At 48.2% G+C, this 16074-nt stretch overlaps 1 protein-coding gene across 2 annotated transcripts in view; it reads left to right on the top strand.

The window, feature by feature from the left end:
* Window positions 1-16074, top strand: part of CECR2 (CECR2 histone acetyl-lysine reader) — a 93727-nt gene that overhangs the window by 66763 nt on the left and 10890 nt on the right. Inside the window, exons 3-9 of one of the 2 annotated variants that reach the window (XM_069003646.1) lie at window positions 3393-3576; window positions 4285-4424; window positions 4916-5020; window positions 5630-5679; window positions 8016-8185; window positions 8931-9008; window positions 13807-13963. In XM_069003646.1, the coding sequence (XP_068859747.1) occupies window positions 3393-3576; window positions 4285-4424; window positions 4916-5020; window positions 5630-5679; window positions 8016-8185; window positions 8931-9008; window positions 13807-13963 (884 nt within the window). The remainder of the gene's footprint in view (window positions 1-3392; window positions 3577-4284; window positions 4425-4915; window positions 5021-5629; window positions 5680-8015; window positions 8186-8930; window positions 9009-13806; window positions 13964-16074) is intronic. The other variant, XM_069003648.1, reaches the window with a different exon arrangement.

Here is a 16074-nt window from a genome sequence, read left to right as displayed (position 1 = left end):
TTGCTGTCCTACTACTGAGCTTGAAAAAAGGGTGTTTAACAGACTGTATCCAGGTCATTCCATTCCTGGATGCAGCCTCTCTGATTCTTGGGTTTGAATTTTACAGGTAATTCTAAACAGTTATTCCTGGGCAAATCTGCTTTGCACAGGGAAGAACCCCAAGGGCAGGGTTCTCACAGATTGCTGTGCTCCCTGCAGATTTTCTTCTCCAAACCAAGGGAGCTGTTTCAGAAACTTTTTCAAAGGGAAATATAATAGAGGTGGGATAAGTGAAACTAAGTGTAGGTGTGGCAGACAGGGTGAAGACGAGCACCCTACATTTGTCTGGAGAAAAGAGGTCGGTTCTCATTAAGATGGAAAATATAAATTGGGTAAGATTGAGAGTGATTGGGAATGCCTTGAGACATCTGTTTCCCATCTCTGGTTCTCATTTCTATCCTTATTCAAAGCGACAAATGCACAGTAGCTGTCTTTGAAAATTGATGGGGATAGGAACTCAAAAGTACTCTTAAGAACAGAGCTTGTAATGCATTGAACACCGGGTGGATGGCGGAAATTTCTAGTGTTAGCCACTTATGTGAAAGCCAAACTAAAACAAAATTGGTTAAATCAACAGAGGCAATCCCTAGGGGGAAAGGGAGTTACATAGGCAAAGATTTCAAATGATCTTCTGGAATTAAACGGCTTCCGGGATCAGTTTTCTTTGAGAGCAGCCAAAATGATAGAGCAAGATAAGTGAACTCATGCAAGTGGTAAAAGTATCTGTCTGATCCATGCCTTCCTTTTTTTTTTTTTAGGTAGAAAAAAAAATAGGAGCAGATAAAACCCTTTTACTTTTGTGGTTTCTTCCTGGCAATCCTTTTCATCCACTAGTTATTCAGGATCTTAGGGAAACTGCTTTTTCAGTCAATTTTATTGGAAATAGCCAGAACCTCTGCATCAATTTGGTGAAATCATCTTCTGCCTTGAGCTCTGACAGAGTTGAAGAACTGAACTTGGGGAGCTGAAACTGAAATGCTGTCTGAGAGCTTGCAGTCATTTCCCTTCTGTTTCTGGACTAAGCATCCAAATACAAATGATGTTTTCCTGCTTCCAGGAGAAGATGTTCTCATCACTATTTCTGTACTGGAAGACAATCAAAGCTGCCTTTCTTCCTTTGTTTTTCTTTTTTATTTTAATCTGATTGCTTCTGTAAATACCTGAAATTTAAGGTGTGGGATCAAGTAGCACTGTTTATTAAAAAGTCTGTAAAGGGAATATATTATTGCCCGCTTTCCCAAATTGAAGTCCTTGCTGGAAGTTAGGTCTTGAGGTATTTGAGAAAGACACTGCAGGAATGCACAGCTACTTCAGGTAGGTGTACTGTGTGCTGAATATCTCACTTTATAAAAGGATATCTGCTGTAATTGTTACCCTAAAATTGCTACTTGAGGCAGTTCTGAGGCATTTCATAAAAGTCAGTCCTCCCTTTCTGACTGAACTTTGTCAGCGTAGCGGACTGTTTGAAGTTACATTTGTCTGATTGGTGGTATTAGTGGGGGTGAAACAACAATACTTGGGAACACTGATGCTTTGCTTGTGTCAGGCAGAAAGGAGCAAACTCCAGGTTGCTGAGGGCACAAGGTCCAGGTACGCTCAAGCATCTGTTGTTAAAGACAGCCAGAGGGCTGGTAACAGTCATGTGGTGAGGGCAGATATCTCTGGGAGGTCAGCTTGCGTTTGACGTCAGAAAGAAGCAGGCTGGTGAGGAGTGATCTGCAGGGTGGGAGCATCAACTTCTCTCTACTCAAGGAGGAAGGGAAACGCTGCCAGGTGGACATGGCTTGAGGCATCTGTTCCTTCATTCTCCCAGTCACTGTCCAGTCATGGTCCTTGCAAAGAAGTCCAGTCTTTACCAAATGCATAAAGACCCCTGCCTAATAGCTAACTTCTTGTTGACTTTTAATGATCCTCCTTCAGCTGGATCACACTCCTCTACCTCTTTGTTAAAATATAATAGCTTTTGTAGAAGTTAGCAATTTCTCAGGGAAATGCAATTCTGTAGTGCTGGCGCCGTTCCATTAATCATATAGAGTAATCTACTTGTGCCAAAAACCTATCAAGTGGAGCTGCCTTTTTGAGAGCTGGTGGGAATGTGTACCCAGTGGTGTTCTTGCTGGCATATGGACTTCCCGTGTGTGCAAGAATGGCTGGGGCATGGGGGGGTCCCCTTTTGCTGTGCTCAGAGTACACAGCTCGAACAGGCTGAGCGAGCCTGGCAAGTCTCAGGACTCAAAGTCATATGGACAGATCTTCAGAAAGTTTTATAGTTAGGGACACATGGCCTCCCCAGGCCTTTTTCTTTCCCTCCCCTGGAATTTTGAGCATTCAGAAGGAAGGCTTAAGTCTCATTAAAATATAGACAGGAGTTCTTTCAGCCTTAAGCTCCATCAGTGGTCCTATACATATCAGATGGGGACATTCACTCTCAGTGCTAGATGAGGGTAAGAAATACCTGCTTCCTTGGGTTATATGATGAGCTGCTGGCAGCAAAAGTATGACTTAATGTGACCCAGCTAGAAAATGAGAAAGATCATTTTAGTAGTAATGTTTATGAAGAGCTTGAGTGTTCAGCTCGATCATCTGGGAGAGTACAGAGCGGGGACTCCTCTCTACTGACTCCTTTTTGGGAGGTGCACTCCTGTTGGGGATGAGCCTTGCTGTGTGGCAGGGTCCAAGCCACGTGTGTGAGAGGGGCTGTGCTGATGTCCCACCAGAGCCACCAACAGAGGAACAGGCAGAAAGCAGCAGCACCTTTGGGGATGGAGGGAGAGGAGACCGGGGACCACAACAGGAGTATGGGAAGCACACAGCAGCAAAGTGAGGAGGAAGTGATTAGCTATGCAAAGTCTCAAGGCACTGAACCAGGGTATGGAAAACTTCTTTAGAAGTAGAGGGGAGCAGGGCTTGGCAATGGCAGATGTGAGGGGCAAAGGGAAATCTGAAGAAAATGGTCTCCACATCAAATGGGAAGAGTTGGAATGGGACCACACTCATAAATTTTGTTGCACCCTATTGTAGTAAAGGGTGGTTGTTGGTGCTAGCACAAGGCACTGCCCATTGCGAGAGAAAGGGGATGAGTTGCTACCATGTTTGACTAATCCTTTCAGCTTAGAAAGAAATAACAATCTGTGTATAAAGAGCTATGTATAACATGAAATCCTGTGGTGTTGCAATGAAGTTGCTGTGTTTTAGGAATGTGAATGACAGAGCTGCACCCAACCATAGCTGACAGCTTTCCTTCAGGTGCTACCTGTCTCTGTGCTGTGTTTGTTGGAGATGCTCGGTGCACCAGGTGTTTCTGGACACGGCACACTACAGTAATTGTGTGTGACTTTTTCCTCCTTGGTTAGATCCGAGACGTTTCACAGCTACCTGGAGGACATCATCAACTACCGCTGGGAGCTGGAGGAAGGGAAGCCCAACCCTTTGCGGGAGTCCACGTTCCAGGAGCTGCCCCTGCGCACGCGCGTGGAGATCCTGCACCGCCTCTGTGACTACCGCCTCGATGCAGATGATGTCTTCGACCTGCTCAAGGTGCTTTGGGCAGCAGGAATGAGGGAAGCTGTGTGGCCACAGGAGCTGGGCCAGATCAGAATCTTCCTGGGATGAGAAGGGGTCACAGTGGGTCAGCAGTTCCCTTTCCTCTCCCGTGCTTTGCACTGGTTTGCTCAGGACTTGGGCCCTTGTCCTGTGTGGATGTGTCCATAACATGGGAGTCGCTAAGTAAATTGGCTTCTCTGGCTACTCCTTCAGCAAAGAATGAATTTGGAGATGCTTTAATGGTAGTGGCAGGGCTGTGAGAGCCGAGACGGCTGCCTTGCTGAGGGATGCTGTGAGATGAAAGGATGGGGATGAAGTATTCTGGGGGAGCTGGGGGAGGGTAGAGGAAGGGAAGGGGGGAGGGAGCTTCTCAGGGCTGTGCGTGACTGTCGCCAGCACTAATTAGACCTTCCCTGTCAGGAGCACCAGAGATGAAATGTTAAAACGAGGGAGGCCATTCAAATTAGAGATGCCAATCTAAATCCCTCCCTGGACAGAGAGCGAACCGTCGCCTTCCCCCTGGAGTAACATTTTCCCAGCTCGGCCGGGAGGAGCAGCTGTACTGCTGCTGTGCCATGGTGGGAGGGGAAGGAGGGAGGGAGGGAGGGAGGTGTTTGCCGAGGGGTGTCATCATGTTTTGTGTGACAATGTGGCCGCTTTTCAACTTGTCACCGTCTGGCGGGGGGCTCCCGGTGGGCGCAGGGCTTGGACGCCGACAGCCTCCGCGTGGAGCCGCTGGGCGAGGACAGCAGCGGTGCCCTGTACTGGTACTTCTACGGCACGAGGATGTACAAGGAGGACCCGGTGCAGGGCAAAACCAACGGAGAGCTGGCTCCAGACAGGTAACAGCCCCCACACATCCCCCTCCCCGTGTCTGGGTGCAGGGATGAGGGGGGCACGGCCCAGCCAGCCCGGCTGGAGGGGGCTCCGCCTGACTGCTGTTGTGCCGGGGGGAGCGGGCAGGGGGGCCTGGAGAGGGGCAGCGCGGGCGGGACCGGAGTTGCCAAGCAGACTGGGAGCTGCCCCGCGCCGCGCTTTGTGTCGCAGCCTTTGTGGCACCGGGAGAGCCTGCTGTGGGAGCGATGCTGCCTGCCCCACCGCATTCCTGCCTGTCTGCCCCACACCGTTCCGTGCCATGCCGGCGGCTCCCAGATCAGGCTCCCAGCCAGTGGGAATCCCTCCTCTCCCCTCCCCGTCCTGTTGCTGCTCTGATTTAATCCCTCCTTTGGTTGGGTTCCTAGCAGCTGTTCCGATTTCCGTGCCCTTCTCCCGTCCTGCCGGCCTCGGTTCCCTTGCTCAGCAGATATTTCATGGTGGTTTTGCCGTTTTTCAGGGGATGTGGGGGGCAGACAAACACCCCAAATGTTCCTGGGAAAACAGGCAAGAGACGAGGGCGACCTCCAAAGCGGAAAAAACTACTGGAGGAAAATTTGCTGAGGTATGGAAGGGCTCTTCCTGCAACAGACATAAAATACATACATTCCCAGAGGGAAGTATAATGTATTTCTGGGGTTCCCCCAGTAAGTGTGTATATACCATGCAGCCATAATTTCAATGCAGCTCAGAAGTGAAGCAAGCTCAGACTTGGTGGAGGCTTTGATCACCCTCCAAAACAAATTCTGACTGAGCTGGAAGTTTGGTGAAACAGTGGGCATCACTCTTCCAACCACCTCACTTCAAATGCAGTTCCACCGTGGAGTGCTAGGGAATTTGCTCCTGATAAAGAATACTTTCATTGTGTGGCTTGAAGCCAGAAATCCTGGCCACTTGAGTCCATTTAGATTTTGGGATGCTTCCCATAAGAACTGAAACACTGTACTTGCCAAACTTCAGCCTGCACCCTTCACTTTATAAAAAGTTTACGAAGCTATGATAAATATATATGTGAATATGTATCTCAACTGTGTGTTCTGCAGTGTTCTTTTCATGGTTTTGCTCTGCATTGAAATATTGTGGTATCCCTATTCTTCTCCTCAGGAACAGCTGCATTTCAGTGATGTGAAGTAATGTACTTATTGTATCACTCCTTCTCTTTCTTTTTTGGTAGGGAGAAGGCAGAAGAAAACTTGCTTATCCATGAGACTCAGATAAGAAATGGTAAAGAGATTTTGCAGTATCAGGGCTGATACCACCAGCTAATAAGGCTCTTAAATTATCAAAACCCAGAGAGATGCCTGAGAGACAACCCAGCTTTTCTCAGGAAAGAGAGAGTCTTTCTGCTGGTGGTTGGGGCCAAGTTTGGAAGGAGGGGTTTGTGTTACAGACTGCCTGGCAGCTGGGAGCCTGGGCACCTGCAGGCTTCCTGTTTTATCATGGCTGAGTTTGGGTTTAAGAAACCTAACCTACTGGGATACACTAGAATGTGAGGGCTCACCTAAAAAAGCAGGAGGTGAATGGTCCTCAATCTTCCAGGGGTGAGGTAAAAACACACCCCTCTTGTTAGCAGGTGTGTTTTTTCAGATGGGGGAGAGAGTGGAGTCAGTGATGCCAAGAAAGGGAAGGAAGAACCTTTTTGATCCTCCTCACTTTTTCTTCCTCATGCCCAGTGGGTGGCTGAGAGTGGTAAATGATGTCTTGGGGGTTCCACCTAAGGGTTAACGAGGCAAAAATCGAGTTAGCAACATGATGTGAAAGTGAGTTCAAGGGAGCTGGGGCTCATTTGTCATACATGTGTATCCACTGGCTCCCACAAAACCCAGGGACTCAGCCTGCCTGTTGCCTCACAATAAAAGGCAAGGGTGGCATTGTCTTTCCCGTGCCTCCTTCCCTTTGCCCTTTGTCTTCAGATTTCCTGGCGGCTACTCCGGCTGCTCCGGAGCTGGGCGGCAGAGCCGGAGCGATGCGCGTGGGGCGCTGGGGCTTTTATCAGATCATTGTCTTCCAGCAAATTGTGTCACTTCAGCTGCAGAGTAATCTTCTGCTGGCACAAAGCGGTGCCTTAGTCCTGTTTGCTATTGAAATGAGTCCTCCGTAGGCATCTGGCAAGGGGATGAGAAGCAAGGGTACAGGCTTTGGGGGCAGGATGCAGGTAAGCTCCCTGCTGCAGGTGGGCAAGGGATGGCTTTGCGTAGCCAGAGCAGCAGAACCAGCACATGGCTGGACCTTTGCTCTCCTGGTTACCAGTCCCCAGGGCAGTCACTTGAGGGCAGGCTGAGCTCCAGGCTGGCCCATGACCTGGGGCCAGCACACGCTCACTCTGTGCCACTGCTGCTGCACCCAGGCACCTGAGAGAGGGCAGGTGCTGGAGGGAGCCTGCAGCTTTCCAGTCTTCCTAGGACAACCTGACAGCTTGCATGTCGGAGCCACTCGCAGCTCAGATGCACAAAGGGCCCAGAGTCAGGTTCAGGCTTTTCATTTCTTTATAGTTTTCATTGTTAGTTTGCTTGAAAATTTGGTCAGAAGGTGCACGGCATCTGCCAGTGATGCTGATGTCCAGGAGCCAGTAGTTAGCCCCAGAAAAGTCTAGAGGGAGCTGAGAAGCCCCTCAGCCTGAAGGTGTTTGATCCAAGACTTTCCCCACTCCAAAAAAAAAAAGGCCATAACCTTTTTTGCTTAGAGAGCATCCTGGGGCAAAAGCATACAAGTTGCAACCCATGAGGCTTCCCTGCTCTGTGTAAACATTTGTGGAGCAGGAACCACATTCCCCCTCTCCAGGTGGGTGTTCCAACCACAATGCAAGAGAGCCCTTCCTTTGCAATTAATATTCAAGTGTTCCGCACAAGGTGGAACAGCTCTCAAAGTGTCTTGGTGGTTGGGACATGCTTCAGAGCAGTGGGTGATCTGCTTCAATCCCACTCTGGATCAAGCAGGGATGGGATGTGAACTTTTGGAACTTCCCCCCCATCTGGCAGCCCGATGAACCCTGTCCTTCGCTTCCTCTTCTGCTCTTTCAAGTGCCTGCAAACAAAATGTTTCATTTGTGGGGAGCAGGAGGATTTTTTTCACTGCAGAAATGGTTTGCAGTGCTTTAAAAAAAAAAAAAAAAGGCTCATTTCAAGTTACATTATTTCTTGATGGCTTTATTCTGCTGCCAGACTAAATCAGATATTTGCATTTCCCTATGTCCTGCTCTGGCTGACAGCCTCCATTACAAGAAACAAATTAATTTCTTTTCTCCAGTCTGCCATAACTGGAATGTGGACTTGCTACAGGGATGTCACACTACCTGAGTGTTGCCGTGTGCCACCATTATTTCTTCACCTGTGTGCTTCCTCTGTGTCTTGGCATCACTCTCAGTTGTCACTAGGGGAGGTAGCAGTGCTTCTGGTGCATGAAGAGAGCTTTGGGTCTATGGCAAAGGGAATGTTTTCCACAGCAGTGGCCACTGCCAGTGTCTTTTGCTTTTCCTGAGCCCTGAGGAGAGAAGGGAAGGGATCGAGAAGAGCTGTTAGTCATAACTGCTGTGGAGATAACATCCTTTCATGTTTTTGAAGGGTCCCAAGGGCCTGGCCGTGGGACATGGTGGTTGCTGTGCCAGACGGAAGAGGAGTGGAGGCAGGTCACAGAGAGCTTCAGAGAGAGGACTTCCCTTAGAGAGAGGCAGCTCTACAAACTCTTGAGTGAAGACTTCCTGCCGGAGATCTGCAACATGATTGCACAGAAGGTGAGGAGACATGACATCCTGTTTACCTCTCTCTGACCGCTTCCAAGAGCGTGGACGCTTGCTGAGTGAAGGAGAGCTAAATCCAAGCAGCCTGTCACCCCGTTGTGCTCCCTCCACCCACAGCCTGCAAGCGTCACGGATGTGGGGGCTGTTGGGCTTCTGAATGGGGGGAAGACTCTCCCCCATGCTGTGGCAGGGCTGGAGTCGGTGCTCGAGGATCTGGCTCGTGATGGCACGGCAGCGTAGGTAGGATGGCTGAAGGGGTTACTGTCTTCAGCCACGTTCTGTGTCCCTTTCCTGCTAGCAGGGGATCTCTGTGCTTTTGAACTGCTGCGATTTACGGCCTGGCTTTTCTATGCAAACTGCCCGTGATTCCACTTTTACTGCCATTTCTCTGCTGGCTCTGCTGAGGGGGCACTGGCTGCTTAGCTCTCCTAGCTAAGTCTGCTTTGAGCTGGTGTGTCAGAGCCCCAAAACTCCGAAGGGTATTGTCTGTCAGCTGAATGTTTTCAGGTGGGACAGATCTGGAAAGGGATCCTTCGGCTAGATGGCTTTGTAAAACAGGCTCTGCAGTCAGCGTGAAGTTCTTGGATTGAGTTCAGTTTGCTTGTTTGCTACCCTTGTAAAGCTAATAGGGATTTCATGGTCACTTCTAGCCCTCAGAGTTTCTCCTGCCAGTGTCACCGATGTGCCCTAATTTCCTCCACTCTCTTTTTCCTTCCCTCAATTCTCAACCCTGTTTCAGGAGAAGCGTCTGCAGCGGACAGAGTTTTCTCCCAGGTGGATGTCTGACCATCAGCCCATCAAACCAATCAAGCAGGAGGTGAGGGGGGGTGCGAGGGGGAGGACGACGGAGGGAGGCGAGAGCAGATGCCTCCTGGGGGAAAAAATAAACCGCAGCATCGCTATTCAGTGGGAAGGAGTCGCTTGAAAGTGCTTGTGCTGAAAGAGAGATGGGTGGTAATGCCCGTCAAAGGCAGGCTGACACCCGGGGTTTGTATGGCGAGCAGGGAGGTGCTGCCCTCTGGATCGCAGAGGTAACCGGCCTCGCCGCAGAGCCCGCTGCAGCTGCATATGGAAATCTGCGCTCAGTCTGGGGAATTCCACTTCAATGAAAGTGCTGGCACATTCGAGGCAGTTCAAAGAAAAGTTGAAGAAGGATGAGAGGGCTAGAAGAACCGGCTTACAAAGGGAAATGACAGAAATTCAGCCAAGGGGAAAACGTGAGGCTGCAAACACATGAGGGTGCAGATAGCGCCGAGGGAGAGAATGACTGATGCAGTATGGAGCTGAGCTAGGAGGGGGTCAGCTGGAAATGGAAGTCGCAATTTAGGCTGCTTAAAGAAATGCTTATCAAACTGCAGCCTTGTGGGCTCAAATGGTGCTTTCCATGCCTCCTCACCCTCATCTCCTCCCCACCCCATCAGTGTAACAGCGCTGCTGCTGCTTGTGGGTCTGTGCAGTGAACCAGACCCAGGGAAATGACTGGAGTTAAATATAACCTTTTTCTTTGGTCGGGGTTATTTTTAACATAGATCAGTTTTCCGATCCAGTTCACCACACAGCCCCTAACAGTCACGCCGGCACAGCCGGGGACACGGGGCCATGGAGATGGGGGGTCTTTGAACTGGCAACTGCTACCCAAAGCAATCGGTCAGACAACACAGGATTAGCTTCAGAGGAAAAAATGGTCTCGATTCTATCAGGCTGTGGCATAATCTCTCACTGTAGATGTAATGGAAACGCAGTTACCTGGTGTTTTGTCAAACCCTGGGAAATTAAGCTGCAGGGAATATGCCACGTGAGCCAGAGTCAGGGGTTCCCCAAAACAAAGGAGAAAGTACAGTTCCCTCTGCAATAAATGTAATTACTTAGAACAGATAAATAAAAGGAAGGAAGACCCTCTCGTCGTGCTGCAGATAAAAGCCTGCCGAGAGGAAAATAAGACCCCAGCGATGGTCGGTTTGGGGCCAGAATTGCTGCCTGCAAAGCCCACCATGCAGGAAGCACAGGGACACGTGTTTGTTCACAGGCAGCAGAAATCCCAGAGGAGGAGGGGAGTGGGAAACACATGGAGCCTGAATGATGCTAATCAGTACCGCAGGTGCTCCAGGTCTGCGGCGGCAGAGGGCTGTTAATTGCCGCCTGTGGGCCAGTGAAACGTTTCCAGCGAGCTGGGGGCCCTCCTGGCACCCGCTGCGCCGGGACACAGGGAGCCAGCCAGCGCCAGAGCGGTGATGCTCCCACTGCTCCCAGCAGGATGTGGCAGTCCTCCCTGCCGTGGGGGAGCCAGGGAAGGTGCCAGCGTGTCTGATGGCTTGTTCGTCAAGCGACGGTGGGCAGCAGGCGAGCCTGGGGGAGAAAAGCTCAGCCCAGTGCAGGTGACTGCTTTTTCCTGGCTGCTGCTTGAGTTCGAGATGTAACTGCTCCAAGGGCTCCTGATCCTGCGGGGGATTTCTCAACAGGTGGTTCAGATTAGCTCCTCATTAAGAGCAGCCTGAGCAGCACCCTCATTAGGAGAGTGCTTCGGAAACCTGAGCAGGGAAGGTTTGGCCGATGAGGGGCCAGGGCACTCAGGGTACCCGCGCCTTCTGGCCTTCTGCCCCTGAAGTCTGATACCCACTGTCTGGAGAGCAAAGCTAAAGGCAGGAGTTTGGCCCTTTCAGAGTCCCAGGGCCAGGGGAGGGCAGTGATGTTGTGTCCTGGAGTGCTCTCTGCCGGAGGGAAGGAGGCAGTGATGCCTTGGTCACAGTGGGTTTTGTCCTCTGAGTGGGGAGGAAGCTGGAGAAACGTCCTTTTGCCACCTCCATGGTCAGGAAGGAAGGTTAACTTGTGCTTGATTCTTGCTTTTATCGTTCCAATGAGCGTCTGCTTCCACCAATCCAGGAGGAGTTTGCTGGTTCATGTTTGTGTGTTTTTTTAACCCTGAGTTGAGCACACTCATCCCCAATGGACTTAGGTGGGACACCAGGCAGAGGGTCCCTCTGAAAATCAGGTTGTTTCTGTGCCTGAAGCGTCTCAAAGAGCCCATGCAGCACTGTTGCTGCCCTGCAAGTGCTGCAGGGAGCAAGTGCAGTTGTGGGTGTCTACTGCAGTCCTTGGGGCTCACTCTGCTGAGTTTGTGGTTTCTGCTTTTCTCTGCTTTCTAGCTCGGGTAGGATGACATCCTCTCCTTCATTTAAAAGTGTCCCCTTGCTTTGTCAATGCCATATGTGTGGTGGGTTGATCTGGAGCATGCTGTGGATCCTGTGTCATGCCATTAAAGCATAGGGTGCTGAATGTGCCCTGCAGGCTTGGAGAGGTCCTGGTGTGAGCACTGCAGCTTGGATGTTGTGTTCCTGTTTCCCCAGGACATGAATGGTGGAAGTTGTATTAATCCAGGGAAAGGGAAGGTCTCACCTGTGTAGCAACAATCAAAAGAAATCAATGTGTCATGCCAGGCTGGCTTACGTCTGCTGGTTGGAGAATGTAAAGGCTGATGGTCACATCCTCATTAAAATATTTTGGCATACCAAGTTTGGTGGCTGGTTCCTGCTCACCTCTTTCTCGTACTGACTCTTTTGATTCCTATTGCAATTTAAAGATTTATCAAGAAGGTTAGAGTAAAACTGTTTGAAAGTGGTGTCAGGATCAGTTCTGAAAGGAAGTTGTTTGCAGCTCATGAGTAGCAAATCAGATGGTAGAGCTATTGAGAAAGGGATATAGAAAGAATCAAAAGTGGAAATGTAGAACTCAAATCTCTAGGTTCTTGACCTCTTGTACTTGTCGTAGTACAATCCTGGGCATCCTGGTGTTTGGATATTGATCAGGGAGGAAAAGTCTGAGAGACAACTGAAACAATCATTCCAGGGAGCTGAGAGGATTGCTGTATAAGAAAACATTTAATCTAACTGTAGAAAGGTGTGAGTGTTGTGTAAGTGTCTGAGGAAGTCCATAAGGTAAAGGCTGGAATGTGCCTGAAGAAGAGGAGAATTTATATTCACCCAGAAGAGCATAACTAGGAATAATTGGATGGAATGAGGTGTTGAGAAACAAACTTCAGACTGGATTGTGAGGAGAAGCGGGCTAATCTCAAGGCATCTGAACTCACAGAATGATTTCCCTGAGAAAGAGAGAGAAGAGTAAAGTGATAACATTTTGATGAAGATATAAAATGGAAAAGAAGATAGGCAGAGTTCCCTCGTGGTGAGAGGAACTTCTGGGTTTCACATTAAAGGATCAGCACAGAATAGGTGGTTTTTGTTGCCCAATCTGCCCCTAAATGCAGGATATGGTCCTAATTTTGTCAGGAGTTCCATCACCCTCTCTTGAATACTTCTCTGTGACTGCTGTTGGTTGAAGCATAATTCTCTTAATGTATTGTTGCCTCTGGAGACAGGGAGATGATGCATGGTGCTCATCTACAGAGAACTGGAGTGGGAGTTTGTAGGGCAGCACAGGGCTGTGTAGGGGAAGGGGAGGCAGAGAGGGAATGAATGTGCAGTGAAACCAGACAACATTTCTGGGCGTTCATCAAAACACCCCCAGGTTCCATTCCTGGGCGATGAAACAAGGACAAAATAGTAACCGTGGTGCCAGAATTTTATTTTTTTTTCCTGGGGATTTATAGTGGGCCTGGAGAAGTTGATGGTCTGAGCAGCAGCCAGCGGACCCCGGCTGATTGCTAATCCTCAGGAAATTCCTTCTGCCTAAGTGGTGGTTGCTGGTTATTCCCTGAAAAATGAAGTTGGAGCAAACTGTATGTACACTGTTCTTTTCTGGTTGATATTCCTTGCTGATAAGGCACATGTATCTTGGTCACAGGGGTAGGAGTGGCTGATGGATGACTGATACCTTTGTCTTATAATTAAATTAAGGTAATAAAGATAATTCCACACTTCCATATACATACCTCATACTTTATTGGAGAAATAGGAGCAGGCAGTCCCTGGTCTGGGAAGCTTGCAGTCTTAAGTAGGATCAAACACAGCCTTGCAGCTTGCTGGCAGTGGGGAGGTGAGAAAGTGGGGCAATAAAGAGCCAGGTGTCCTTGAATGAGAGAACTGGTTTTGGGACCCAGCAGGAAAACTGTCCAAACAAACAAACGAGAGCCAGGTCAGGGGAGATTAGCACAGAGAAATTCTGAACGGGAAAGGAAAACATTCCTAATGATACCTTGATGCAACGCTGTACCAGACGCTTTCCTTACTGAAGTATTCTGTGTTTTACAGCAGAGACAGGTTTGGCGAAGTAGTCCTTTCTTCTCACACTTGCACTCAGAGCTCTGCTAGCTGGAAGAGGTAGAGGTGTTGTGTAAGGGTGTCAACAGCCTGAATCCTTTGCCCAGAAGGGAGGAGAAATGCACACAGTGCATCCCTGACAGAGTGGCAGCTTGTCTAACCCATCGCTTCTCCTTCCATTGTCCTTGTATCCGTAGGATTTCATTGCTTGACAAATAACTTCCCTTTCCATGTTGCTTTTCATCTAGGAAATCATTCATACAAATCCTTTTTTTTTCCCATTTTTTTCCTCCCAGTCATTCATTGTAGGTGTGCTTTAATACTTCCTCAAAGCAAACCTGCCTCTGCTCAGCTTTCAACAAACCAGTGCATTACAGTTTTTGGTGCACCATTCTGTTGCAGGTAAACCCAAATGTGTTGAGCTCCATGGAGAAGCAGAGGCGCAGAGAGGAAGAGGAGGAGCGCCAGATCCTTATAGCAGTGCAGAAGAGGGAGCAGGAACAGCTGCTAAAGGAGGAGAGGAAGAGGGAGATGGAGGAGAAGGTCAAAGCAGTGGAAGGTAACGTGCTGCCAGTGTGGAGATCAGTGTGGAGACTGAAATCTTGAATTAAAGTCTTCAATTTGCATTCCTTCCCTGCCAGGCTTGCTAATGAGAATCTTTTCTTGCGCTTACCTCTGGTTAATTGGTTTGACTGTAGCTTCTTTTCCTTCATCTGTCCTTTCAGTGTTTGTGGCTGTTCTCAAGGGCACCTTTCCACTGTGTTGTCTTCTTCAAATTGTGCTCATTTTCTCCTTGCCTCAGCTGTCCATTTTTTTCTCCTGCTATTCATGTTGTTTCTTGGTTCTGTCTCCCCACTTGCCTCCTCATTATTTCCCTGTGTGCAGGATTAGCTGGTTTTGCTCTCACTGAATAGCATTTGGTTCTTTTGGCCCATTGCATGATGAAAAAAGAATTCCCTTTGAGGAGAAAGGGAATGGGATAACATGGGAGTAGCAAGAGTAGTATTTTTATATTGCTACTGGCCTTATCAATTGGAGAGCTAAAGATGAAGGGACCAGGCTACACAGAGCACTAGAGGTGCCAATTTCAGGTCTAAAATGTTTATGATTATGAATTAAATGCTGATTTAAGCTGTTCTGCAACAAACAGCCATGTTGTGATTAATACATCAGATCAAGGCACAGACAGCAGGCAGTCAGCCAGTACCTGCAGGTGTGGGGTCAGAGCGATTCCTGACCACCTTCTTTCTCTCTGTTGCCCTCCCTTATGGGGGATTCCCTTAGCTGCTGCTTTAGCCACAGTGACTGGCTGGGCTGTTGTAGTTCTAGGGAAAGGCTGAACATCCTCAGAAAACTGTGGCAATGTGTGGCAGTATCAGTATCATGAGTCCCAAAGTGGATAAAGAATCAGAAGAGGAAAAAAAGATTAAGTTCATGCAAACCTTGTAAACTTTCCAAAATGAAACAGTTTGCTACCAGATGTTTGGTAGGAGGCCAGATGTTGTCTAAGAATAGCTTCTTTTACCTGCTTACCTTTCTAACCTTTAAAACATCCAATTACTTCCTTGGTCTTCATGTATTCCTGGTTGCTATCCCTAGCTAATCAGGTGCTTTGAATTGAGACTCATCCATATCTCTGCCACAGATATCTGTTTCCCTTGGCAAATTGCATATTCTCTGTGGTTTAATGCTTCATCTCTATAGACAAAATTAGTCTTGAAGTTCCACAAGAGCTGCAAAGATAAATGTTCCTGTGAAATGGTTTTGTTTTGGTATGAGCCATTTCCTTTTCTGGGTAAATGCAATCATTACATCATCTGATTCAAAGCCACTCAAAGAAACTGGCATGGGGTTGAGCAGTAGCCTCTTTTAAGCCAAGTTAGCATACATTCATGCTTTTATTGGCAGAGATGCTTTTACTTTGTTTTGTGCAGTTTCTTTCCGTTTAGTTTAAACTCTTCCCTAGTCCATTTAGGCTTAGTCAGGAGAAGTCTCCTTTTAAACTGGTGCAAAAGCTGTTTGCAAAGGTTATGTTGACTTGTTCTGTTAAATACAGTATTTTTATCCCTAGACCCAGCAGCTATCCAGGTAAAACTGGCATCTTAATGATCTTAGTGCCAAGCACACCCACCACTAGCATTGCTGTCATGACAGTTCTTATGATGGAGAGGAAGTGATTTGAAAATGATGTCATTTGTTTTACTTGGTTCAGACTTGTTAAAACTGGACATCCATCAACAGAAATTTTAGGGTAACATTTTTCTTCTAATTTTCAGTCTGTTTGGAATATAATGTTAATTTTTTGTGGCCTTCTGTAGAGGGGGGGATGTGAAATACAGGATGAAATATCTGCTCTCTTATGAATTTCACCTTCTTCTCAGTTTTGGATGGTATTCCTGTTTTTACATCGCATTCCAGTTTGAAGCCTGAGATTACACTTCCCCCAACTCCAACACACCCCCCCTAGGTAGCAGGTTTCCTGCTGGGCCCATCTGTACTCTCCTGAATTTATAAGTTAAGGCAGCTTTCTAGATTTCTACCACAACAGCAGGTTAGAGTTTCCCAGTTCTCTTTCCAGATGCTGCTTCAACGTAATCTCTCACGTATATGACTTTCTAGAAGGTTGAGGTACTTTTTAGGGCATTATTTAGATTTTGAAAGCTGCCGGGT

The sequence above is a fragment of the Aphelocoma coerulescens genome, chromosome 1A (assembly GCF_041296385.1).
Source record: "Aphelocoma coerulescens isolate FSJ_1873_10779 chromosome 1A, UR_Acoe_1.0, whole genome shotgun sequence".
Taxonomy (NCBI): domain Eukaryota; kingdom Metazoa; phylum Chordata; class Aves; order Passeriformes; family Corvidae; genus Aphelocoma; species Aphelocoma coerulescens.
The sequence above is the reverse complement of the archived record's forward strand: the minus strand, read 5'-3'. Positions and strand labels throughout refer to the sequence as shown.